Here is a 25,718-nt window from a genome sequence, read left to right on the forward strand (position 1 = left end):
TGTGATTATTTTATTATTATACAGGATTTATATAGCGCCGACAGTTTGCGCAACACTTTAAAACATTAGGGCAGACAGCACAATTACAATATAATTCAATACAGGAGGAATCGGAGGGCCCTGCTTGTTGGAGCTTACAGTCTAGAAGAGAGGGTAAAGTGATATGAAAGGTAATAACTGTGGGGGATGAGTTGATGAAGAAAATAAAAGTGCAGTTGTTAGGTGGAGGCTGGCTAGGCTTGTCCAAAGGGAAAAGTTTTCAGGGATCGCCTAAAAGTAGATAGATTTACAGATACCTTGTGACAGGGTATTCCAGACAATGGGAGCTTGTCAGAATTAGTCCTGGAAGCAAATATGGGAGCAGGCAATGAGAGAGCTAGAGAGGAGGAGGTCTTAGGAAGACTGAACAGGATGATTTAGGTTGGTATTTTGAGACTAGGCTAGTGATGTAGCTGGGGCCAGCTTTGTAACTTATTGTTAGTATTTTGAATTTAATTTGTTTGGCGAGTGGCAGCCAATGGAGGTATTTGCAGAGATGGTTAGCAGACATTGAGCGGTGTGTAAGGTGTAGGAGTCTGGCAGCAGAATTCATGATGGACTGATGGAGGAGGAAGTAGAATTGTAAGTGACATTTGAAGATGCGATGGGATAGGTAGGATGAGAGCCACCAAAGTGTAACGTCACGGAGACCGAGGGAGTAACGTTTTTTTTCAGGAGGGGGTGGTCAACTGTATGAAAGGTCCAATGAGTATAAAATTGTGTCCATTGGTTTTTGGGGTTAGTAAGTCATTTGTGAGTTTCTGTGGATCATTGTGGGTGGAATCCAGACAGAAGGGGATCAAGAAGGTTGTTATTTGAGGTGGTCAGTCGGTTGTAGACCAGGCATTCAAGGAGTTTTGAAGAAAAGTGGAGCTAGGAGATAGGACGTCGATTTAAGGTTGGTAGGGTCCAAGTATGGCTTTTTAAGTATGGTGGTGACCAGTGCATGTTTTAGAGCATTGGGGAAGATGCTGGAAGAGAGGGAGAGATTGAAGATGTGGGTGATAGTGAGAGGGTGACTGTAGTTTTTGAGAGTGAATAGGATCCAGGGGACAGGTGGTTAGTTGGGCGTTAGAAAGGAATTTAGCAACTTTGTCTATAGTAGCAAGTTTGAATAAGGGAAGTGTCAATTTTACCTGTTTACATGGAGAGATACCTGTAGGGTGAAGATTTCATCACAAATTTTCCCAGTCTTATTTTTGAAGTGATTAAAAATCTCCTGTGCAGTGAGTGGGTTTCCGAAGCTATAGTGTTGCGCATTAAGCTTTACGCATTTGTCCATAAAAAGGACCCATCTGGAACCCTCTTTATGACAATCAACAAATACATTCCATATTGAAGGGGGAGCTTTGTCAGGAGAGAAATATCCAAATTGGAGAAAAGGTGAAGGCGTTCACCCAACATGGGTTCAATATAGTGGGATGTTAATGCGGTCATTAACAATAGTTAGTTATTGTTCCTCCTTCAGTTGGTAGTTTGTATTCTGTTTTCATTGTTTTTTATCAGTTGTATGGTGATGATAATTTTATCAGTGTAGGGATGACCACAGGAACTTGCGTTTTTATAATATATATATATCGACACACACACAATGAATTTACCGAGTGTTTTACTTCTAATTATTCATAATTTTTATGTATCTATATTGTGGCACTTTTGGGGTCCTTTGGTGACTGGCCTCTCAGTTTGGATCCTGTCATGGCACTTTTTTTAATTTACTTTTTTTTTTACTGGTAATGACGGTGATATGCGATTTTTAGCAGTATTGTGACAGATAGATCAGACTTATTTGACACATTTTTGGGGCCATTGGCATTTATACAGCGATCAATGCTATACAAATGCACTGATTACTGTTTAAATGAAACTGGTGGGGAATGTTAACACTAGGGGGTGATCACGGTGTTGATTGTGAATTCTAACTGTATGGGGATTGGACTGAGTAGGTGAGGAGACATATCACTGTTCCTACTTAATAGGAACAAACGATATGTTTTCTCTCCTGTGACAGCACAAGGATTTGTGTGTTTACACACACAAATCCCCATGCTGCTGCTCGTGCATGCTACCGGCATGGCTGGCGGCGATTGCTGGCCACGTGCTTCAAGTCTTCCGCCGTGTGGCGGGCGCCTGCCCTCTGGCGGCTTTTAAAGGAACCCCGTACCTGTACAGGGTTTTGCACAGGGGAGCCATTCTGCCCCTGTAAATAGCTGTGAGCCGGTCGGGAACCGGTTAATAGTACCAGAAGATGACAATATGTGTAATAATTCATATTGATTGGCTTGGTTTTCTTCCTGTGTTTCTTCCCGTTTGTAATGGACTTAGAAGTATGTTTGTTTGAATGTGGTGACCCGTGGGCCTGCCATGCCCCTGATGATGTCATATTTGACGAAGCATGGAGGGCAGAGCCAGAAACTGTGACGTTACCATGCATGCGTGACTGCCATTGGAATTATGGGAAATGTAGTTGAATACTTGCTAATCTGTTATACGTACATTTATGCGCAAATGTCTATTGACATATTGTGAACGCGAGAATAAGTTCAAAAGTAAATGTGTGAAAATACATACAAAAAAGGCAGAAAAAAAGCAGATGTTCAGACAGGCATATCGTGTGCAAGAGGCCTAATGCTAATACTATTCGCTACAACTGTGTATGTATTTCAACTGCATATTTTGCTATTTGATTGAACTACAGCATTGACATTTTTAGTGAAGCATTTAATACTTAATATTTAAGGACCGCGTTTCTTCAAAAGAAAATAATTAATGGTCATTTTATTTCTTGCCTTACAGATGTATTCTTGGTGAACTCTTTACAAAGAAACCAATATTCCAGGCTAATCAGGAGCTGGCTCAACTAGAATTGATTAGGTATTTTCTTAAATTGTTTTACATTTATGCAGCTTTATTGTTCAATGCCGCAAAGTGCAAATTAAGTTTATTGCTAAGATAACCCAAGAATATGTGATTTGCTCAAGGACAGACAAAAATCCTGTTTGTTTTTTTTGTTTGTTTTCTTTTGTCCCCCCACCCCCAACAAATCTGTGTATGGTTGTGTGTAAGGTTATACTGACCCAAACTGCTCCATTATGCCACCTATTTGCCTAGTGCAATATTTGCAAAATTTTGCCATTTAGAGCTACTATGGGGGTGTTAGAGAGCACTGCGATCTTATATAGAGATGTCCCATTTGTCATTAGAGAGCAGAAAAAAAAAATGCTTATTCTAAAGTGTTTCACCACTTGTGCCCCTTCTCCACTGATCCGGTGCTGTCACGTCTGCTGCTCTCTTTCCTGCTTTCACCGGACACACTCGTGGCTCTCACTGCTATCGGTCAAATCCTGTGAGAAAGGGGTTGGGTGGGGCCATAGCTGAGCCAAGCTGTGTGTGTCTATGAATGAACACAGCCTGGCTCAGAAGCATGCCCCTGCATGGGTGCCCCCTCAGCACAGCTCCAGCAAGGAACAGGAAAAGAGGATGCTTTGTGCAGTATCTTTGTACAGCGTAGGTAAGTATAACCTCTTTTTTTTATTACAAAGAAAAAAAAATAGTTTATCTCAATAATTACAAGACACTATATTCATAGACCCTAGATTATAGGCTGGTGCCTTTTGAGAACACTAACTCTGGGCTTTCCCCAATAACCCTACCACACTCTGAGAGTCCTCGGTTTTTTTCTAGTGTCCTAAGGTGATGGACATCATCTCCCTTACGGAGAAATCCCTCTTAGCTTACCTAGATTATTTTTTTACTTTGGATTCCACCAGCTCTTCGCTGTCTTCCAATTTAACAATGGAAGTAGTGCATCCAAATCATTGCAACATTGGTAAAACCCTGATAGTCTTGCCCTGACTTCACACCTTGTGGACAGCCTGCATTCTTGCTTTAAGCACTGGATCCTGTGTGTGCGCTCACCTTGGCATTTGGTGCAACGCATGTAGTTTGCTGCAGAGTGCTAGAGGGCCAGGGGCTTGGTCCATCCCTTTGAAACCCGGACCTTGAAGACGACTTAAGTGGTATGCCTACTGTGACAGGCAAAGCCTGGACCCCAAACAGGAACCAAAAAGACCATGGTCAGGTAAGAAATGCTCACCCTGTTTCATTGACCGTTACTGTAGTTCCATTGGAAGATTGAGAGGTAATATCTCCATTGCTTAAATAAATAGAAAGTGATCCTGCGCAATGGTGTATAAAGCATAAACTAAAATAATCTATTAGAATTGTAGTGAAAAAAGATATATATATAGAATACATATATTCAAATATGTATATAAATAAAAATGTGATGTGCAATTGTTTAAAAGGCACTTAGTAAATATCCATGAATGCATGAATGAGGAAAAAATAAGATAAATATATCCATAAAATATTAAAAAAACTTCTTTAAAAAGTCTCTAGAATTGTTCTTATGCTCCCATACGTAAGTTTCCCTCAGATGTTAATAAAACACACAAATATAGATTTGTAATCCAGTAATGAGCTCACAGAACTCTCACCTCCACTCCTTAGTTATGTCAGCATCAGGTTGTACTGGATAGCCTCCTCGCCTATTTCGGTATCTGCGGCCAGGAGGCCTTCCATCCCTATAGCTGGTTGAATGTGTAGAAAGCCACCACATTCACATTTATATCATTCAGTGTGTAAAACTCACCAAGGGGAAAAAGAGGCAAAGGATACCTCCAATGTTGTAGTATATTAAAACCACTTTTTTAGTTTAAAAAAATTAAAAAATTTAAAAAGGGACATACTTCTGGTGTTTTTTTTTTTTTTTTTTTTTAAACCTTTGATAGTGTTTATGTCTGGAGAGGGCAAACCTATTTAAGCTAAGGCACAAAGCGTAATCAACTGAAGATTGTTGGGATTCACATGTGCTTATATTCAGCACTGCGGAGCACTGTGAAGAACTATTGAACTTCATGTTTAATATGTTACAAACAGTCCAACTGGACGTTTTGGGTATTCTCACTTATAGCCCTGCACTAATGATTTTTTTTTTTTTATAACCTGATTGATATGAATGGATCTATAAGTGTTGAGTATAAATTAGGTACAGGTGTTTTTTTTTTTTTTTTTTTTTTTTTTTTTTTGCTGTGCAGTCCTAGGTCTAGTCTAGTCCTAGTCGGACATGTTGGTTTGTATTTCTTGCTGGCAAAGAGATACTCCTCATCATTCATAGTGACAAGGTACTACTATGCCCAAGGCCATCCATCCTTCCCAATGTGGTATCAGACTTCCATCTCAATAAAGATACAGTTCTTTCAACTCCAAAAAAATTGCTCTTCATTTCCTGGACATAGAGCCACCAGTGTCTACCTCAGAGCAACAGCTTCTCTTAGGATAATGAACATTTGTGCAGCCCTCAGGACCAATACAATTAAAAAAATGTGAATTTCTTCATCCATTTAAAATGCGTTCTGCTACATGTCTTTTATAAAAAAAATTCCATTAAGTGTGTATTGATTGGTTTGCATGAAAGTTATAGCACCTACAAACCTTAAGATATTTACTGGAATTTGTTTTAAAAAAAAATGTTTATATTCGTAATGGCAGGGCACAGCGGGCAATTTGACAATGACACTTTGTGGGACCTGGCTAACTGCCACTGACATCTCCAGTGACACTAATACAGTTATCTGTGCCAGTAATATACACTGACACTGTACTGATTACACTGGCTGGGGAGAGGTTACCATCTGGGGCAATCAAAGGGTTAAATGTGTGCCTAACTATGTTTACTGTGTGGTGCTTTTACTAAGGGATGTGCCAGTTTTTATTCCCTGCGTCACAGGGAAACAAAAATTGTCAAATTGCCGGTGTCAGAAGAGTGCTTTGTGTTTGCTGGAGCCAGTGACCGCACAGTCAGGTGGGTGCCCCCTACCCGCTAATACAGAATCGCAAATATATTATTATTATTATTCAGGATTTATATAGCGCCAACAGTTTGTGCAGCGCTTTACAATATGAGGGCAGACAGTACACTTAAAATACAAATCAATACAGGAGGGATCAGAGGGCCCTGCTCGTTAGAGCTTACGATCTAATACAGAATCGCAAATATATACCTGATCTTATCCTTATCTTGAGAGTACATCACGGGACACAGAAGCTTCATTACATAGTGGGTTATATAGGCACCTCTGGTGATTGGACACTGGTTAACCCCCCAATTAAGGAGAGTTCCTCCCCTATATAACCCCTCCCATATGGGAGGCACCTCAGTTTTGTAGCAAAGCAATAGGAAACCACGTAAAACCCAAGAGGGGCGGGAGCCCTGTGTCCCGTGATGTACTCTCAAGAAAAGGATTTTACAGGTAAGATGTATATAAAAATCCTATTTTCTTGATCATATATCACAGGAGCTTCATTACATAGTGGTATGTCCCAAAGCAATGCTCAGATTGAGGGGAGGGAGACACAGATCATAATTATAGACCGGAGGACCTAAACTGCAGCCTGCAGTACACTGCGCCCAAAGGCGATATCCTCTTGCCCTCTGACATCCACCTGATAGAATCTGTCAAATGTGTGGACTGATGACCAAGTTACAGCCTTACAGATCTGAGCCAGGGAGGCCTGGTGATGCACTGCCCAAGAAGCACTTACAGCCCTAGTTGAGTGCGCTTTCTCTTGAAAAGGAGGGATCTTCCCTTTAACACTATAGGCCTGAGAAATAATCTGTCTAATCCACCTTGAGAGAGTGGATTTTGATGCCGCCTGGCCCTTCCTAGGGCCTTCCGGCAAAATAAATAAGCAATCAGTTTTCCTTATCTGAGCAGTTGCCTGAAGATAGATACTGATCGCCCTTAGCACATCCAAAATGTGCAAAGATTCTTCTTCTGCAGACTGTGGGTCTGGAAATAAGGATGGTAGGATTACATCTTGATTCAAATGGAATCCTGAAACCACCTTAGGCAGAAAGGACCTGCTGGGACGCATTACCACCCGGTCCTTATGAATAATTAGATACGGCTCTTTGCTGGAGAGAGCTGCTAGTTCTGACACTCTTCTAGCCGTGGATATGGCTACCAAGAAAACCAATTTTTTAGTCAAAAGAACTAACGAAGCCTGATGCAAAGGTTCAAAAGGTTGCCCCTGCAAAGCCGAGAGAACCAAATTCAGATCCCATGGGCATACTGGAGGTTTGACTGGCGGCCTTATCCGCATAGCCCCCTGGATGAAAGTCCGCACCAGGGAATGCGATGCAAGTGGCTTCTGAAAAAACACTGACAAGGCGAAATCTGCACCTTGATAGTGCTTACGGCCAAATTCATTTCTAGGCCTGACTGGAGGAAGGCCAAGATCCTGCTAATGACATACTTTCTAGGATGTCATTCCCTGAGTTCACACCAGGAAACATATGCCCTCCAGATTTTGTAGTAAATAAGCCTGGAGGCCGGCTTTCTGGCATTGACCAGAGTAGAAAGGACTGGCCCCGAAAGCCCATGGTCTCTCAGAATGTGGGTCTCGGCGGCCAAGCCGTCAAATTCAGACTGTGTAAAGCAGGATGGTAAATTGCACCCTGTGAGAGCAGATCTGGTCGGAGAGGGAGGATCCACGGCCTGCCTACTGCCAACTTCATGATCTCTGCGTACCACGGTCGCCTGGGCCAAGCCGGGGCTACCAAAAGAACCGACTTTGTTTCCCTCTTGACTCTTCCCAGGAACCGCGACGGAAGCGGGCACAGGGGGAAGGCATAAATCAAATTGTACTGATCCCTGGGAACTGTCAGAGCATCCGACCCCTGAGCGAGTGTATCTCATGTCCTTGACACAAATTTGTCAAGTTTTCTGTTGAACCTGGACACAAACAGATCTACGTCTGGAGTACCCCACCTGCGACATATGTTCCCAAACACATCGGGGTGCAGAGCCCATTCTCCTGGGCACAACTGCTGGCGGCTCAGAAAATCCGCCTGCCAATTTTCCACTCCTGGAATGAAGACTGCAGAAAGGCATGGAACATGCCTTTCTGCCCAGACAAGTATGCGAATCGCCTCTTTTTGCGCAACCAGACTCCTGGTACCGCCCTGGTGATTGATATAGGCCACTGCTGTGGCATTGTCGGACTGAACCCGAACAGGGAGACCCCGTAGTCTGAAAGACCAGTTTATGAGAGCCATATAAACTGCCCGGATCTCCAAGACATTTATGGGCAATAGCTTCTCGATCGCAGGCCATTTCCCCTGCGAGCACGTCTCCTCCAACACTGCTCCCCAGCCTGTCAGGCTGGCATCTGTCGTAATAACCTTCCATGGAAGAGGAAGAAAAGTTTTGCCTTTCAGCAAATTCTCGGTTTGTAACCACCAGACGAGACTCTTGCGTGTCCCTGGGGATAGACGCATAGGAAGATCCAAGGACTGGGCCTTCCTGTTCCAAGCCGCAAGGATGCATCTTTGCAGAGGCCTTGAGTGGAACTGGGCGAATGGAACGGCCTCTAAGGAGGCGACCATTTTCCCCAACAGTCTCATGCATAACCGAATGGGGGATGATCTCCTGCCCAGAATTAGGCACACCAGATCCCCGATGGAAAAGGCTTCTGGCCTTGGAAGAAACACCTTGCCCTGAGCGGTGTTGATAAACATACCCAGGTATTCCAACCTGGTAGCAGGCTGTAGGGACGACTTTTCTAGGTTTATAATCCAACCTAGGCGTTCCAGATGTTCTCAAAACACTGTGGTTCAGGAACCTTACTGTTTTCTCCGTGAGAAGCAAGTCGTCTAGATAAGCCATGACGGCTATACCCTGAGCTCTTAGGTTAGCCAAGAGAGGGTCCAGATTCTTTGTGAAGACTCGAGGGGCCATAGCGAGCCCGAACGGCAAGGCCACAAATTGAAAATGACGCCGCTCTACCGCGAACCTTAGATACTTTTGGTGTGCGTAAAAAATTGGCACATGGAGATATGCATCCTTGATGTCTATTGAAGCCATAAACTCTTCCCCCTTGCAGGGAGGAGACCACAGTGCGAATTGACTGCATTCGGAAGGACCGGATGCATAAAAAACGGTTCAGATCCAGGATAGGTCTGACACTTCCATTTGTCTTTGAAACGGTGAAGAGATTCGAGTAAAACCCTGAACCCTGTTCTTTTGGGTCCACTTCTACTATCATCCCCTGGGATAGTAAGTGATCTAAGGCCAGAAATAGCGGTCTTTGCTTTACTGGGTCCCTGAGGATCCTTGACCTTAGAAAGCGAGAAGGTGGAATCTCCTGAAACTCTAGCTTGTAGCTCAGAGATACCGAAGAGACCACCCACTTGTCCCGGATCTCTTCCCGCCAGGCTTCCGCAAAAACTACAGGAGCCTTCCCCCCACTCGGCCGAGCGGGGGCTCCCCTTCACAAGGAAGCTTTTGGGCTCTGCTTGGCAGGCTTTCGCCCCCAGGATTTCTTCTGCCCCTGGGCCCGGCCTTGAGCCTTTCCTGTAGAGGAGGGTTGAGAAGGCCGTCGCCACTGCTTAGAGCTTGATGCTCCGGCAGAGAGAGAACGCCTAAATGATGGACGTTTGCTCCTTTTGACTGGAAGGAGAGTAGATTTACCCCCTGAAATTTTTTGGACGAATTTGTCTAATTCCTTAGCCATAGGGCCCTTCGCATGTGTACCAACAGGAGAGACAAACGAGATGCTTGTTGGACAGAATCCAAAATCGCATCAATCATGAAACACAGAATTTGAGGTATTTCTGCATAATTCTCCACTTCCTCACTGGGAAGGAGGCCAAGCATCTGCTTAACCTGTTCCTTGAGGAACTGACACAACCCCACAGCTGCGACTGTAGGTTGCACTACAGCGCCAGTCATGGAAAAGGAGGCTTTTAATGATGTTTCCAGCTTCTTATCAGTTGGATCTTTAAATACCTGAGCATTATCCAAAGGACGGGTCAGGTTTCTATTCACGCAAGAAACAGCCGCATCGACAGATGGGACCTCCCATTTCTTGGTGAAACTTTCCTCCAGAGGATAAAGCATAGAAAACCTTTGAGGAGGAGCAAACAGTTTATCGGGATGTCCCCAATCCTCATACAACAATTTATCCATTAAGGGATGAATTGGAAAGGAAAAGGCAGTCTGTGGGATTTTCCTGACCCCCAGGGAAGAAACAGAGGACGTAGCGACCTCAGCAGCAGGCATTCTGAATGTGGTACGCACCAATTCAGTATAATATTGCATCTTTTTTCTGAGCGCCTGGGAGGAGAGGACTCTCTCCTCTTCCTCTGATTCATCCGACTGCTCAAGATCCCTGTCCCAAGATGGGGATCTCTCCTCATTGTCAGAAGTGTCATCTGAAAGAGGAATCTCAGCAGAGGGAGGGAATCTACCCCTTTTCCTGCTATCTTTCAGGGAAGCTGAAATAAAATTCATTATTCTCCCTTCAAAACCCTCCAATGTAGCCCTAAGGGAGTCCTCAGTGATGTATACCGGGGCTGAAATATTAGAAGAGGCTGCAAAACCTGACAGGGGCACTGACTCATCCTGTGGGGCTGGCTCCAGTCTTGCAGGGGGGGATGGTAACCTACAGGCATTTTTAGAACCCCTAGACCTAGGCGGTGATTTTCCAGCGCCCTTGTTACCTCCCCCTGAGACCCTCTTACGAGGAGACATAGTCCTAAGCTACAAAGCAGAGGTACTAGTACAAAGTGCAATCACTGTTGTGCTTAAAGTCTCACAATAAATATATATGCTTAAACTGCACAACCTGATGCTGAGTAGGTGTCTTAGGTTTGCTTGGATCCAATCCCTTGGGATGCTTACTGCCCATAGCTCCTGTGTCTCCACTTACAGCCCCCTAATGCTCTGGGCTTTTTAAAACTGGCGCCTGCACAGTACAGCGCCATGCACAGCTCGCAACCACACTCCCCCCCCTCCTCCATTAGCACGGGGGCGCGCGTGCAAGCGTGCGTGTGCACGAAGACCGCCGGTATCCAGGGGGGAAGGGAATCTCCATTGGAGCTGCGTGGGACCCCTGTATTACCTTCATTGTGGCAGAGATTGCAGTGGAGATGTGAGTCATCTGGGAGAACCAGGCTTCACTGAGCGTGTGTATCTGAAAGGCATGTAAGTATGCATCAGGCTGCTCTTACTCCCTCTAGTGGTGGAAACCAGGTAAGACATACAACTACTCAATGAAGAAATCCATAATATAATTTATATAGGATTAACTTCCCTTACCTGTCCTCGCCGCAGGAATTGCTGAAAACAGACAGATTCCAGCCTTCACCCATCACAGCGGGCAGACTTGTGCCAACCTTCAGGTTTTTTTGGGGTTCCTTCTCAGAAGAACCTCCTACCTGAACCTTGTAAAAGACTCTGCCACTATGTAAATAGTACATCAAGTCTGGATTTCCCAGAGCCCAGTCTTCCAATAGGAGAGGACTTATAGGCAAAACCTAGTTTCTTCGGATGACGAAGCTCGGGTACCATATCATCTTGGGAGTCAAAATATCGGCCCGAGATATGGATCTGGTTATTGTAGCCCTTAGGCCCCCGCAGGGACCTGCCCAGAGCTTTCTTCATAGCACATGTTTTACATGACCAACCACCATAGACACTGGCGAAAAAACTGAGGTGCCTCCCATATGGGAGGGGTTATATAGGGGAGGAATTCTCCTTAATTGGGGGTTAACCAGTGTCCAATCACCAGAGGTGCCTATATAACCCACTATGTAATGAAGCTCCTGTGTCCCGTGATGTATGATCTTGAAATATATATATATATATATATGTATATAGTGCTATAGCACTATGATTCTGATAAAATATATATCTACACACAACACACACACACACACACACACACACACACACACTACTATAGCAGTACAACTACAGTGTGCCGGTTGGCAAGTGGTTAAGTCAATTCTTTCTCGCTGGATCAGGCAGCCGATCACTAGAGCCTACACTCTAAAGAATTCCTCCTGCCCTTTTATTTGCCCACTTCTAGATCTGACCACTGTAGCTCAGCTCTGTAAGGCCTCCATCTGGTTGATTTTGTTTGTACAGTTTAAAGTTTTACTAAGTGGAACTCCAGTCTTTTTCTGGTGGTACCTTTCTCATTCATAGCATAGGGACATCCCACCGTCTCTAAATACTCAGCCTGTGCCTGTACAGTTAATCTAAGAGGAAGTTGACTGACTGTAAATTCCATTTCTTGGAGGCAAGGATCCATGCTACCATCCCTTCTGTTTCCTGGATACTCTGCATCGCTTGCTACAAAATGGAGGACGAGTGTGCAGGGGTAATAAGGATGGTACTCGGGGGGAGTGTCCTCAAATGCTTTTCCAGTTTCCCCATACTCAGCCTGTCCCCGTTAAATGTACACCAAGATATGACATTTTCAGGTATCTCAATTTGCTGCTTTTGACTTGTCTTTTTTGCAAAAATCACATGTATCATTTATTTTATTTAATTTTAAATGCCCTTGGCTTTTGTTTTTTCTACTTGCAGCCGTCTTTGTGGGAGTCCTTGTCCTGCTGTCTGGCCAGATGTTATCAAATTACCGTATTTCAACACCATGAAACCGAAGAAGCAGTATAGAAGGCGATTACGGGAGGAATTCTCCTAGTAAGTCTTTGTGCTGGTAGTATGCTTTTAGCTTGAATGCATGTAAAGACTCTATCACTAAGCATCTGCAACAGTCGGTGCAGCTGCTGTGTTTTCCCCTCCCCGTCCTCCTGCCCTATCACAGCAGCTCTTGTGTATACAAATACAAATACAGAGGCTTATCTGAATAGGCAGCAGAGCGGAGGGGCAGGCATATCTGCCCTGTGTTCTCTCCTCTCTCACAGCCCCCTATTGTCTGTGTATGCTGCAGAGCCATAAAAATAGACATGCAGTATCTGACAAAAGTCAATACACCCCTCATATTTTTGTAAATATTTTATCTTTTCATGTGACAACCCTGAAGAAATGACACTCTGCTACAATTTAAAGTAGTGAGGGTACAGCTTGGTTAACAGTCTAAATTTGCTGTCCCCTCAAAATAACTCAACACACAGCCATTAATGTCTAAACCGCTGGCAACAAAAGTGAGTACACCCCTATGTGAAAATGTCCTAATGGTGTTACAAGGTCTCAGATGTGAATAGGGAGCCGGTGTGTTTAAATTTGGTACTATTGCTATCTCTTACTAGTCATTGGAAGTTCAACATGGCACCTAATGTCAGTTTGTGTTACAAGATACTTGCCACCTTCAGCTGTATATAGCAGGTTTTTGTGTCTGTGATGTCACTCCTCCTGGCTAATTTTCAGAGTTCTCTGATTTCCTGTTTCCTTCCTTTTCCAGTCCTGATACTACATCGCCCATGATCATTTGAGCCTCTGTAGTTTTAGGACAGGCTATGAAAGTTATTGTACCAGTTGTGGGAGTTAATGGGTTGCTGTGGGTCTTTTCTACGCCTTCATGTGGGTGGTGAAAGGTGTAAATGTAGCATACCTCCTCCTGTGTCATGACTGTCTTGCAGCATGCCAAAGAATAATGGCTTAATGGAAGACTACAGAGGAAGAGCTATGGGAGGTTATTACGAAGGTGTTTACTTCATATGTAAATCACATCACAGAGAGCAGGGATCCCTCCCTGTTCACACTGGTCTGCATATTTAACTGGGCAGGATTTAATTCTAATTGTGATCAATTCAATCCTGCCCAGCAGCAACACCGCTAACTTTCAGAACAGGCTGTGTATGAAGGGGTTTACTTATTATTTTATTTGTTAAAGATTTTTTATTCGCCAAATGTTTATACAGAGTATTATCATAGTGCAATAAACAAAGTTAGACACAGATCAAAAAATATCCAGATCAATAACATTTGCATATACAATAAAGATTGTTCTTCACCTCCATGTCATGTTCTTTGTACATTTGGCTTCATTTTATTTTTTTTGTCAAAACCAAACTAACTTGAAGCAGAAGTACATTCAAAAAGAGAAAAAGTTATTTCTATAGATAAGACAATTTATGTGCATATAGTACTTCATAGTCCCAAGAGGGGAAGATGTCTTCCTGCAAACGTTTGTGCTGTGTGCTGCCGTTTAGCTCTCCGGAAGATCGTTCCATCTCCAACCCGGTCATATAATACAACCTATGTAGTTACACATCTTTTTGTAGAGTGTTTTCAGAATTAAACCATTTCCCCCATATTTTATTAAATTTTTTGGTTGATCCCCTGGACTCGTATGTAATTTTATACATAGTAATATTTGCGTTAACTAGCCCCTTTCAAGCATTTAGTGTTGGATGCTCTCTTCTGATCCAATGAAGTGCAATCAGCTTCCTTACATAATAAAACAACAGTCTTAGTAGTATTCTCATATTATTGCTCATAACCTCATCTTCTATAACCCCTAACAGTCAAAGACGTGGACTACATATGTTTGGTATATCCAATGTATCGGCAATGAATTGGGTTACCTGAGACCATAGTGGCCTTATCCTGTCACACCCCCAAACCATGTGTATAAAAGAGCCCACCTCTGTCAAGCATTTGTGGCAAGTGGGGTTATCCCTGCATCCCATTTTATACAACCATAGAGTGGTATAATACATTTGATGTAAGAACCTAAGTTGTGTCAGTTTGTCTCTTGCAGAGATGACAGCAGGTAAGTAGGAGGCAAGAACTGCCTCCCATTGCTCCTTTGTGATTTATGGTATAATCGGCACCCATTTTTCTCAGAGTTTCTTTTCCCTAGGGTTCACCCTATCCAGTAGCACATTTTAATATGTGGATATTCTCTTAGTATGGTCTGGATCAGCAAGCAATTTCTCTAGTTTAGAGTTTTCCAACAACAATGTTCCAGTTCCAAACTGAGCATAAGCAGCATGTTTGTTTGGTGAACTGGTATTTCCTCGTATATGGGACGTTTAGTTCCCTTTTCAGCTGTACGAAGGATTTTAGTTCCCCATTATACAGCTGATGAAGGTATGCAAGTCCAAATTTGGCCCACTTGAAGCCATCCTCTAAACAGAAAAATTCCTTGAGCTGAGGATTAAACCATAAGGGGGCATTAGGGGAGAGGTGAAGAGGGGTGTCCATTATATGTTTTATACAGATCCCCAGTATCCACTTAGCAGACTTGAGTATCTCATTACCCTCTGCCATGGGTGTCTTTCCTTTGAAAATGAAGTTTAATAAAGTTTCATATGAGTTTACTGTTGCTGCCTCCACCGTGACTGCCGCATTATTTTCTTGTGGGAACATTCACCAGTGGATGAATACCAATCGGGATGCTAAGTAGTATAGGTGTACGTCAGGTATTGCCAGTCCCCCTCTTTGGATTGGCAGTTGTAAGACCTCCAAAGAGGCTCTAGCTGCACCATTGCTCCACAGTAAAGATGTCAGCAAACAATTAATATGTTTGAATATTTTTTTTTTTGGGATGTACATAGGTGATTGGAAAGCACATATAGGAATTTCGGAAGAAAAATCATTTAAAATAAATTGGCTCTACCGTAAAGCGCGAGTGGGAGATCCTTCCATTTCTGTATCCTATCACCAAAAGCTCTTATTATGGGCCGTAGATTAACTTCAGTAAACTTGTCCACTGGGGGTTGGTTTGTTACTCCTAGGTATTTGAACTTTTCTACAATAGCTAGGGGGCATTGAGTTGAGAGGGTTAGGTCCGGCTGAGGGTATAGAGTTAAAAGGACCGACTTGGTCCAGTTGATCCGGAAGCCAGAGAAATATCCGAACTCTCGAATTAAGGTGACCGCTGTGGTCAAGGACACATCGGGGTCCTTTAAGTGTAAGAACATGTCGTCCGCATATAATGATACATGTTCCTCCAGGTCCCCAAACCAGAAATCCCTGTAAAGTATCGTTAACTCGGAGCTTGGCAGCCAGTGGCTCAATGGCCAGAGCAAATAGGAGAGGAGACAGGGGGCACCCCTGTCTCGTTCCCCTTTGAATCTGAAAGGAATCAGAAATCAGTCCATTAACGCTAAGGCTAGCTCTGGGGTTTTTATATAGTAGTCTAACCCAGGAGGTAAATTTTAGTGCAAAACCCATTTTGTTTAGGAGGGCAAACAAATAATTCCATTCCACTCAATCGAACGCCTTTTGGTGTCCAGAGATGCAATTACCTGTTTGCCCCCATTCTCATGTGGAATATGCAGGTTGACGTATAGCCTGCGTAGATTCATATGGGTGGATCTACCGGGTATGAATCCTGTCTGATCTGAATTAATTAATTTAAGGGTCACCGACTTCAACCTACTGGCCAAAATTTTGGCCAGTATTTTGACATCCGAATTAGAGAGATCGGTCTATATGACTCACATTCCTGCGGATCCTTCCCAGGTTGGGGATTACTACAATTAAGGCCTCCCTCATAGAGTCTGGTAATATGCCCTCTTTCCCTGCTGCTATAAAAACTTTATGGAGAGTTGGGGGTAACTTCTCTTTATGTAGTTGGTACCACTCCGTTGGGAGTCCATCTAGGCCAGGTGATTTACCAGGTTTGCGCCATTTATTTCTTCGATCGATATTGGTGATTACAAAAGTTGCCCATCTTCCTGAGCTAGGGATGGAAGGGTTAAGTCCTGCATATAAAGTGCTAGGTGCTGGTCAGTATTCTGATTCTGAGTCTGGTACAGGGTTTCGTAGAAATTCAGAAATGTGTTTAGAATCTCCTGAGATTCCCCCACCACCTTTCCATTTGTTTTTTTAAGTTTCATTACCGAGATCGAGGTATTGAGTGGTTTCGCTAAAAAGAGAAGGTGACCGCTCTTATCTCCAAATTCAAAGAAGGACCTATCCTGGCGTAGTTTCTTTTTGGCCGTTCGGTCAGGAGTAAACTGTACTGTTGCATTTGGGCCTTCCACAATGTATAATTGGTAGGTGTTGAGTCTTATATATTGCCTTTCAGCGTCAGTGGCCTTGACCCCTGCATCTCTGATATCAGAGTTAAGCGCCTTAGAGAAATTTCTAGTCTCAGTGGTAAAAACTCCCCTCATGGTCATGGTCAAAGGCATCCCATTGATTAGCCATTGGTGTTTCCACCCCATTCAACTCCCAATATTTAGGGGGGGGGGGGGTGCGGGTCACAGTGCTCTAATAGCAACAAAAACAACCCATATCAATAATCCGTATGACCTGAATATCAACCAGTTTAAAAGTCCTTTAGTCGATTAAGGTAAGGTCTAGCTGTCAGGAGAAGGGGATTTGAAATGGGGAGAGGGAGGGTGTAGGGGTGGGGGGGGTGCTGGTATTGTGGAGGATTTGTCTCTCACACTCAGGATGATGACAGAATGTAGTGTCCCGGCTGGAGCTCCTGTAAAGCGCTGCTCACATGTCCGCCGCTAGCTCCGCCCCCTCGAGGTTTACTTCTTTCATAATGCTGAGATCTGTGAAGTGGGACTAGGGAGGTTTGGACTATTCTTGTAGGTGTGGCTAGGTGGGATTGAAAGATATAAGTTGAATGTATACAATTCCAAACACTATCAGGGCTGTGAGGGAAGTTGCTTCATTTGCATAGTTTTGAAAGCTTCCATAGGGGAGTGTTACAGACTCTAGCTGCTGCAGGAGGGGCTGTGGAGGGGACAGTCTATAAGCAGAATATACAGAGTGTCACATGACCCAAAGCCACAACTAAGACCGTGTTTACACTTGTATGACAAAAGCTCCGACATTGGAAACTCATGTCGCATGAGATGTGAAAATCAATGTTTCCTTATTAGAGCAGTCTTAACTGGTCTGACAAAAATTAGTCCGACTTTGCAAATGCTCCCTGTACTACTTTGGTCCGACTTCAGCCCATTGAATATCACTGAAGTCAGATTGCCCTCTTATCTAATCCAAATTTGGCATGCGACTTGACCTCTGATCTTGAAAGAGAACCCCATGCAAAAATGAAAAAAAAAAAGGCATGGGTTCCTCTTCCAAGACCATACCTGTCCCTTGGGTCCCCACCCCAAAGCACCTTGCCCCCATGTTGATGAGGACAAGGGCCTCTTCCCGACAATTGTGGCCGTTGGTTGTTGGGGTCTGCAGGTGGGGAGCTTTTGCAATCTGGAAGCCCCCTTCAACAAGGGGGGCCCCTAGGTTATGTGAATGAGTATGGGGTACATTGTACCCCTATCCATTCACCTAAAAAAAAGTGTCAAAAATAAAACGCAGTACACAGGTTTTTAAAGTAGTTTATTGAGACTGCTCCGGGCTCTCCTGCGATTTCTACTCTGCTCTCCGGGTCTACCAGGGTTGGATTAGGACAGACAACATTTTGGCCCTGGACGTCATCCAGACTGGCCCACTTTGGTCAGAGTGTCCCCATCGGCACTCCCCCCTTAGATCGGAGTGTCCCCATCGGCGCCCCCTCTTAGATCAGAGTGTCCCCATCGGCGCCCCCCTCTTAGATCGGAGTGTCCCCATCGGCGCCCCCCTCTTAGATCGGAGTGTCCCCATCGGCGCCCCCCTCTTAGATCGGAGTGTCCCCATCGGCGCCCCCCTCTTAGATCGGAGTGTCCCCATCGGCGCCCCCCCTCTTAGATCGGAGTGTCCCCATCGGCGCCCCCCCTCTTAGATCGGAGTGTCCCCATCGGCGCCCCCCCTCTTAGATCGGAGTGTCCCCATCGGCGCCCCCCCTCTTAGATCGGAGTGTCCCCATCGGCGCCCCCCCTCTTAGATCGGAGTGTCCCCATCGGCGCCCCCCCTCTTAGATCGGAGTGTCCCCATCGGCGCCCCCCCTCTTAGATCGGAGTGTCCCCATCGGCGCCCCCCCTCTTAGATCGGAGTGTCCCCATCGGCGCCCCCCCTCTTAGATCGGAGTGTCCCCATCGGCGCCCCCCCTCTTAGATCGGAGTGTCCCCATCGGCGCCCCCCCTCTTAGATCGGAGTGTCCCCATCGGCGCCCCCCCTCTTAGATCGGAGTGTCCCCATCGGCGCCCCCCCTCTTAGATCGGAGTGTCCCCATCGGCGCCCCCCCCCTCTTAGATCGGAGTGTCCCCATCGGCGCCCCCCCCTCTTAGATCGGAGTGTCCCCATCGGCGCCCCCCCCCTTAGATCGGAGTGTCCCCATCGGCGCCCCCCCCTCTTAGATCGGAGTGTCCCCATCGGCGCCCCCCCCTCTTAGATCGGAGTGTCCCCATCGGCGCCCCCCCCCTCTTAGATCGGAGTGTCCCCATCGGCGCCCCCCCCTCTTAGATCGGAGTGTCCCCATCGGCGCCCCCCCCTCTTAGATCGGAGTGTCCCCATCGGCGCCCCCCCCTCTTAGATCGGAGTGTCCCCATCGGCGCCCCCCCCTCTTAGATCGGAGTGTCCCCATCGGCGCCCCCCCCTCTTAGATCGGAGTGTCCCCATCGGCGCCCCCCCCTCTTAGATCGGAGTGTCCCCATCGGCGCCCCCCCCCTCTTAGATCGGAGTGTCCCCATCGGCGCCCCCCCCTCTTAGATCGGAGTGTCCCCATCGGCGCCCCCCCCTCTTAGATCGGAGTGTCCCCATCGGCGCCCCCCCCTCTTAGATCGGAGTGTCCCCATCGGCGCCCCCCCCTCTTAGATCGGAGTGTCCCCATCGGCGCCCCCCCCTCTTAGATCGGAGTGTCCCCATCGGCGCCCCCCCCTCTTAGATCGGAGTGTCCCCATCGGCGCCCCCCCCTCTTAGATCGGAGTGTCCCCATCGGCGCCCCCCCCTCTTAGATCGGAGTGTCCCCATCGGCGCCCCCCCCTCTTAGATCGGAGTGTCCCCATCGGCGCCCCCCCCCTTAGATTGGAGTGTCCCCATCGGCGCCCCCCCCTCTTAGATCGGAGTGTCCCCATCGGCGCCCCCCCCCTCTTAGATCGGAGTGTCCCCATCGGCGCCCCCCCCCCCTCTTAGATCGGAGTGTCCCCATCGGCGCCCCCCCCCCTCTTAGATCGGAGTGTCCCCATCGGCGCCCCCCCCTCTTAGATCGGAGTGTCCCCATCGGCGCCCCCCCCTCTTAGATCGGAGTGTCCCCATCGGCGCCCCCCCCTCTTAGATCGGAGTGTCCCCATCGGCGCCCCCCCCCTCTTAGATCGGAGTGTCCCCATCGGCGCCCCCCCTCTTAGATCGGAGTGTCCCCATCGGCGCCCCCCCTCTTAGATCGGAGTGTCCCCATCGGCGCCCCCCCTCTTAGATCGGAGTGTCCCCATCGGCGCCCCCCCTCTTAGATCGGAGTGTCCCCATCGGCGCCCCCCCTCTTAGATCGGAGTGTCCCCATCGGCGCCCCCCCTCTTAGATCGGAGTGTCCCCATCGGCGCCCCCCCCTCTTAGATCGGAGTGTCCCCATCGGCGCCCCCCCCTCTTAGATCGGAGTGTCCCCATCGGCGCCCCCCCCTCTTAGATCGGAGTGTCCCCATCGGCGCCCCCCCCTCTTAGATCGGAGTGTCCCCATCGGCGCCCCCCCCTCTTAGATCGGAGTGTCCCCATCGGCGCCCCCCCCCCCTTAGATCGGAGTGTCCCCATCGGCGCCCCCCCCCCCCTTAGATCGGAGTGTCCCCATCGGCGCCCCCCCCCCCCCCCCCCCTTAGATCGGAGTGTCCCCATCGGCGCCCCCCCCCCCCCTTAGATCGGAGTGTCCCCATCGGCGCCCCCCCCCCCCCCTTAGATCGGAGTGTCCCCATCGGCGCCCCCCCCCCCCTTAGATCGGAGTGTCCCCATCGGCGCCCCCCCCCCCCTTAGATCGGAGTGTCCCCATCGGCGCCCCCCCCCAGGAAACTCCTGGTAGTCCCAATGGCCAGCTAGTGCCTGGGCTCTTCTCCTTCCTTCGCTGACGTCTAATGCCTCTGCTGGTTCTTCGCTGCTGATGTCTACTAGCCCTTTCCGGTTCTTCTCCGCCTGTCTGCTGTCTTCTGTCTCTGCCGGGTCTTCGCTGCTTCTCCATATGCCCGTGGCATGATGGGGCTGTGACGTCATTAGGGACAGGGCCACTGGATGACGTCACCCAGTGACCCAGCTCCATGCCAATATAAGTAGTGGCTCACTGCACACCTAGCATTAGAGCAGGAGAGAGCACTGAGTCAACATCGGAAGAACAACACGGGGAGAAGACAGCAGAGAAGACCTGGTAAAAGAGTGAGAAGACAGCGGAAAAGACCCGTAATAGGCAGAAGACAGTGGACAGTGGGGGAAGAACCAGAGAGGGATAGAAGACATGAGCGGAGAAGAACTGGCAGAGGCGGGAGACGTCAGCAGAGGAGGGAGGAGAGCCGGAGAGGAAAGAAGAAATCAGAAGAAACGCTCGAGCTGTCTTAATTTAAAAAACCTGTGTACTGTTTTTTATTTTTTTTCCCGGTGAATGGGTACAATGTACCCTGTACTCATTCACATAGGTTGGGGGGGGGGGGGGGGGGCGCGGGATTTGTGTGCCCCTTTGTTAAAGTGGGGCTTCCAGATTCCAATAAGCTCCCACGCCCACAGACAACCAGTTGCCAGGGTTGTCAGGAGTCCCTTGTCCTCATCAATATGGGAACAACGTGCTATGGGGTGGGGGCGCTTGCTTGTTCTTACCCCCTTTCCTAACCTGCCAGGTTGCGTACTCGGAAAGGTCTGGTATGGATTTTGTGGGTGATCCCATGCCGTTTCTTTTTTTTTTTTTTTTTATTTGACATGGAGTTTCCCCTAAAGATTCATACCAGACACACAGTGCCTAGTATTATCGGGATCAAAGTCAGATCCCTGTTCTTTGAAGTCGGACTTCAAGTCGCAGGGCAAAGTCGAATCCACAGTCGTACCAGTGTGAACACTGCCTAAACCCAGAAAATCAGGGGAGCTGCAGACAGAGCAACGTGGTACAGAGGTATGATCTATGCTGGAATTGCTCATTCCATTCAATTGTAGTAAAAGTAAGGTTGGAGTTCAGCTTTAATGCATGGTGTTTCTGCACTTTTTACAAAATGGCTGAATTCCTGGAATTCAACTTGAAATTCCAGAAACCTACAGGGGATCTGAAACTTTGATCAAAATAGTGGCTGGTGAAGGACTAGCTGTCAGAATTGCCTTTAGGCTCCCTACAGCTGATCTTTATCCGATTACTGACTCATCATGCCTCGTTCGGCTCTGTCTCCATGTCAGAGCTTGCCTCCCTGATGATTGGTGGGGTCAATATCCAAGAAGCATCATGGAATGCAAATAAAGCACAGCTCTACAGAGGGAATGAAGCAGAAGCAAGGGAGATCCTTGCACTGCAGATGATTGAAAGATTAGCTTCAGCAAGTGGAGCAGTTAGCAGCACAGCAGTGACATCTCCAAGTCTCATAAGACTAGCCAGTCACAGGCAACAAATATGGGGATCTCACACTACAGATATACTACAATGGGACCCAAGCCACTTAAAAAAAATATTCTTTTCAGGAGAAGATTGAGGCAAAATTACTTTTTTTTTCTCGGGATACACAAATAAATTTTTTAGATCTTCTCCGTGTGTGTGTGTGTGTGTGTGTGTGTGTGTGTGTGTGTGTGTATGTATTATACACACACACACGGCTTGACAAATTTGCTTTGAATCTAGGAACCAGTTAAAAAAAAAAGTTAGGAGCTAGTTTTTTTTTTTTTTTTAAGAGTGGCATGGATTGTCCGGGGTAAGGCCAGTAATTTTTGCCCCCTAACTCACAACTGAGCACCCAGTCAATAACTCCAATGTAATGCTTTTACATCAGGGTTATGGGCTACCAACAGATGGAACTGGTTGGCTCTGGCAGGTGGCACTGGTTTGGGACTGATAGATGGCACTGACAGGTGGCTCTGGTTGGCATGTGGCGCTGGTAGGTGGCCCTTTTGGCATTGGCAGGTGACACTTTTGTCACTGGCAGGTGTCACAGATTGGCAGTGGCACTGGTTAGTGATGGCAGGTGGCACTAATTGACGGCGGCCCTTTTGGCATTGGCAGGTGACACTTTTGGCTCTATTGGCAGGTGGCATTGGTTGGCACTGGCAGGTGGCACTGACACGTAGCACTGATTGGCAGTGGTAGGTGGCACTGGCAGGTGGCACTGATTGGCGGTGGCGCTGGTAGCTGTCACTGGCAGGCATTGGTAGGTGGCACTGGTTTGGAACTGGCAGGTGGCATTATTGGCATTGGCAGGTGGCACTGGCTAGTGATGGCAGGTGGCACTCATTTAGCGGTGGCACTTTTGGCATTGGCAGGTGACACTGGTTGGCCCTGGCAGGTGACACTGGTTGGCACTGGCAGGTGGCACTGGTTGCTGATGGCAGGTGGTATTGGTTGCTGAGGCACTGGTTGGCGTTGGCACTGGCAGGTTTCACACTGAACACTCAGTGTGAAACTGACATGTAACAGAATGGAGCTGTCAGAATTGAGCTTAATGTTGGGGTGGGCGGGACCCAGCAGCTATCAAACCCCAGCCAATGATTCGGCTGCTTAAGAAAAGGGGCGGGTCCACATACACGTAGCAGCCTGCCCAGATCCCATTGGCTGGTGTTTGATAGCTGCTGGTTCCTGCCCACCCCCGACATCAAGCTCAAATCTGACAGATCCTCCTCTCTCCTTTCTCAGTTGCTTGTCAGTTTCATACACTCAGCAGCTCTGGCAAGCACCAAGTGCCGCTGAGTTTGGAGAAGGGAGGAGGGCGGCGGTCAGTGTTAATGCACTGCATGTTTGGGTGCGTTTTCTGGTCGCCACGGCGACCTGGTGCCTGGGGTTTGTCGAGCCCTAGATATAGAGAAATGTGTGTGTATGTAAACCACTTCAGCTCCGGAAGGATTTTCCCCATATTTTGCAATTCTTCTCTGCTTCACTTTAACTGTCAATTGCGTGGTCGTGCAAAGTTGTACCCAAACTAAATTTATTCCCCCCCCCCCTGCAAATTGCACTTTCTTTTGGTGGTATTTGATCACCTCCTGTGTTTTTTTTTTTTTTTTTTGTTTTTTTTTTTTTTGCGCTATAAACAAAAAAATTGTGACAATTTTGGAAAAAAAAAAACCACAAAACTATTTTTTACTTTCTGCTATAATATATAGGAAAAGTGAAAAAAAAAAATATTCATCAGTTTAGGCATATGTAGTCTACATATTTTTGGTAAAAAAAATCCCAGTAAGCGAATTTTGATTTGCGCAAAAGTTATAGCGTCTACAAAATAGGGGATAGATTTAGGGACTTTGAATTTTTTTTTTATTATTGTTTTTACTAGTAATGGCAGTGATCTTGTTAGTGGGACTGCGACATTGCGGCAGACAAATCTGAACCTAAGTGACACTTTTTGTTGACCAGTGACACCAATGAACTGATCAGTGTTAAAACAAAATGCACTGATCAATGTATAATTGACACTGGCAGGGGAGGGTTTAACACTAGGGGGCAATCAGAGGGTTAACTGTGTTCCCTGAGTGTTTTCTAACTGTGTGGGGGAAGGGCTCATTGGCACAACACAAAGATCACTGTTCCTGATCGCTAGGAACAGCAGATCTCCATCTTGTCCCGTCGGAATGGGATCTGCCTTGTTTACATCCCCATTCTGCCTCTGTACAGAGATTGTCGGTGGCAGGTGGACATAGTGTCTGCCGGAACCCTTGCGCACACCCTTCCCTGGCGTGCAGTGTGCATTTGCCCACAGTATCTCATGCACTAAATGACGTACAGGTACACAGTTTCATGCAGCTGGGCTGCGCTGCCACATTATATGTGACGTGGTCGGTCCGGAAGTGGTTAATTTAGCACCACTTTAATCCCTTTTAGATATCAGTAGGCAATAACTGAACCAAAGATTTTTAGTAGCATTGTTTGCACTACTTAACTCATTTGCAAATTTTTGCTAGAAGTAGCAGTTGATAAAGCAATGGAATTAAAGGCTTCCTATGGGTGTATGTGTGTGTGTATTTGAGTACTGTGTGATCGTGCATGATTTATTATTGCTTTCGTCTTGTGTAGCTTTACAAGGGTAACATCCATCCTTTTTTTTTTTTTTTTTCTTTTTTTTTTTTTCCTTGCTGCGTTTTAGCTCCTTGGTGTTTTGTTCATTGTCCTCCTTTAACAGTGTTGGTTAGGCATAATAGGGTTGGTCCAACAATTTCAATCTCGCAAACCTCTTTTGTGCACAGTAGAGCATATTGCTGTGGTATTTTTCTTTACAAAGCTAGTTGTTTAACAGTTTCTCTGAGAGACTGTTAAAGCATAAAATAAAAATTACTTTGATGCAAATATAAATGCACTGTGACAATACATTTGTTGGGAAAAAGTGCATTTTAGGTTCTTGCAGTGTATAAACAATATTAAGGTTTGTGGCGATGGGCTTTTATTCATGTCAGGCAGGCTTTGTAATGCAGAACAAGCCCATAGAAATTTAAAGCAACTCAGGAAGATATTCGATGACTTCTAAATGATCATATGAATATCTCAAACTGATGCCAATGGCCTGTTAATTCAAGAACTTGGGGAATGTATAACATTGAGATGTATTTGACCTGCACTCTTGTGTTTGCCTTTATTTTCAGCATTCCAACTCCTGCTTTGGATCTCCTAGACCACATGCTAACCCTGGATCCCAGTAAGCGTTGCACTGCAGAACAGGCTCTTCTGAGTGACTTCCTGAAGGATGTAGATGTGAGCAAGATGCCTCCTCCAGAGTAAGTCTAGCCCAGTACAACTATAGGATGGGATTTTATGAATATAAATCAACATTTTTTTCTGGATTGCTCTTAAAAGGGAAAGTATAGTATAGTAGGTGGTAAGAATGCAGTACTTACCTCTGGACCGCTCCTTTTCTCGTGTTTACACAACTA

At 46.4% G+C, this 25,718-nt stretch overlaps 1 protein-coding gene across 4 annotated transcripts in view; it reads left to right on the forward strand.

Moving 5' to 3' along the window:
* Window positions 1–25,718, forward strand: part of CDK12 (cyclin dependent kinase 12) — a 369,527-nt gene that overhangs the window by 171,776 nt on the left and 172,033 nt on the right. For all 4 annotated transcript variants that reach the window (XM_077459478.1, XM_077459482.1, XM_077459479.1 and 1 more), the window contains exons 9-11: window positions 2,836–2,913; window positions 12,480–12,596; window positions 25,431–25,562. In XM_077459478.1, coding sequence (XP_077315604.1) covers window positions 2,836–2,913; window positions 12,480–12,596; window positions 25,431–25,562 — 327 coding nt within the window. The remainder of the gene's footprint in view (window positions 1–2,835; window positions 2,914–12,479; window positions 12,597–25,430; window positions 25,563–25,718) is intronic.

Source organism: Lithobates pipiens, unplaced genomic scaffold, assembly GCF_037356315.1.
Source record: "Lithobates pipiens isolate NorthernLeopardFrog02 unplaced genomic scaffold, aLitPip1_a1.2 Scaffold_28, whole genome shotgun sequence".
NCBI classification, from domain to species: Eukaryota; Metazoa; Chordata; class Amphibia; order Anura; family Ranidae; genus Lithobates; species Lithobates pipiens.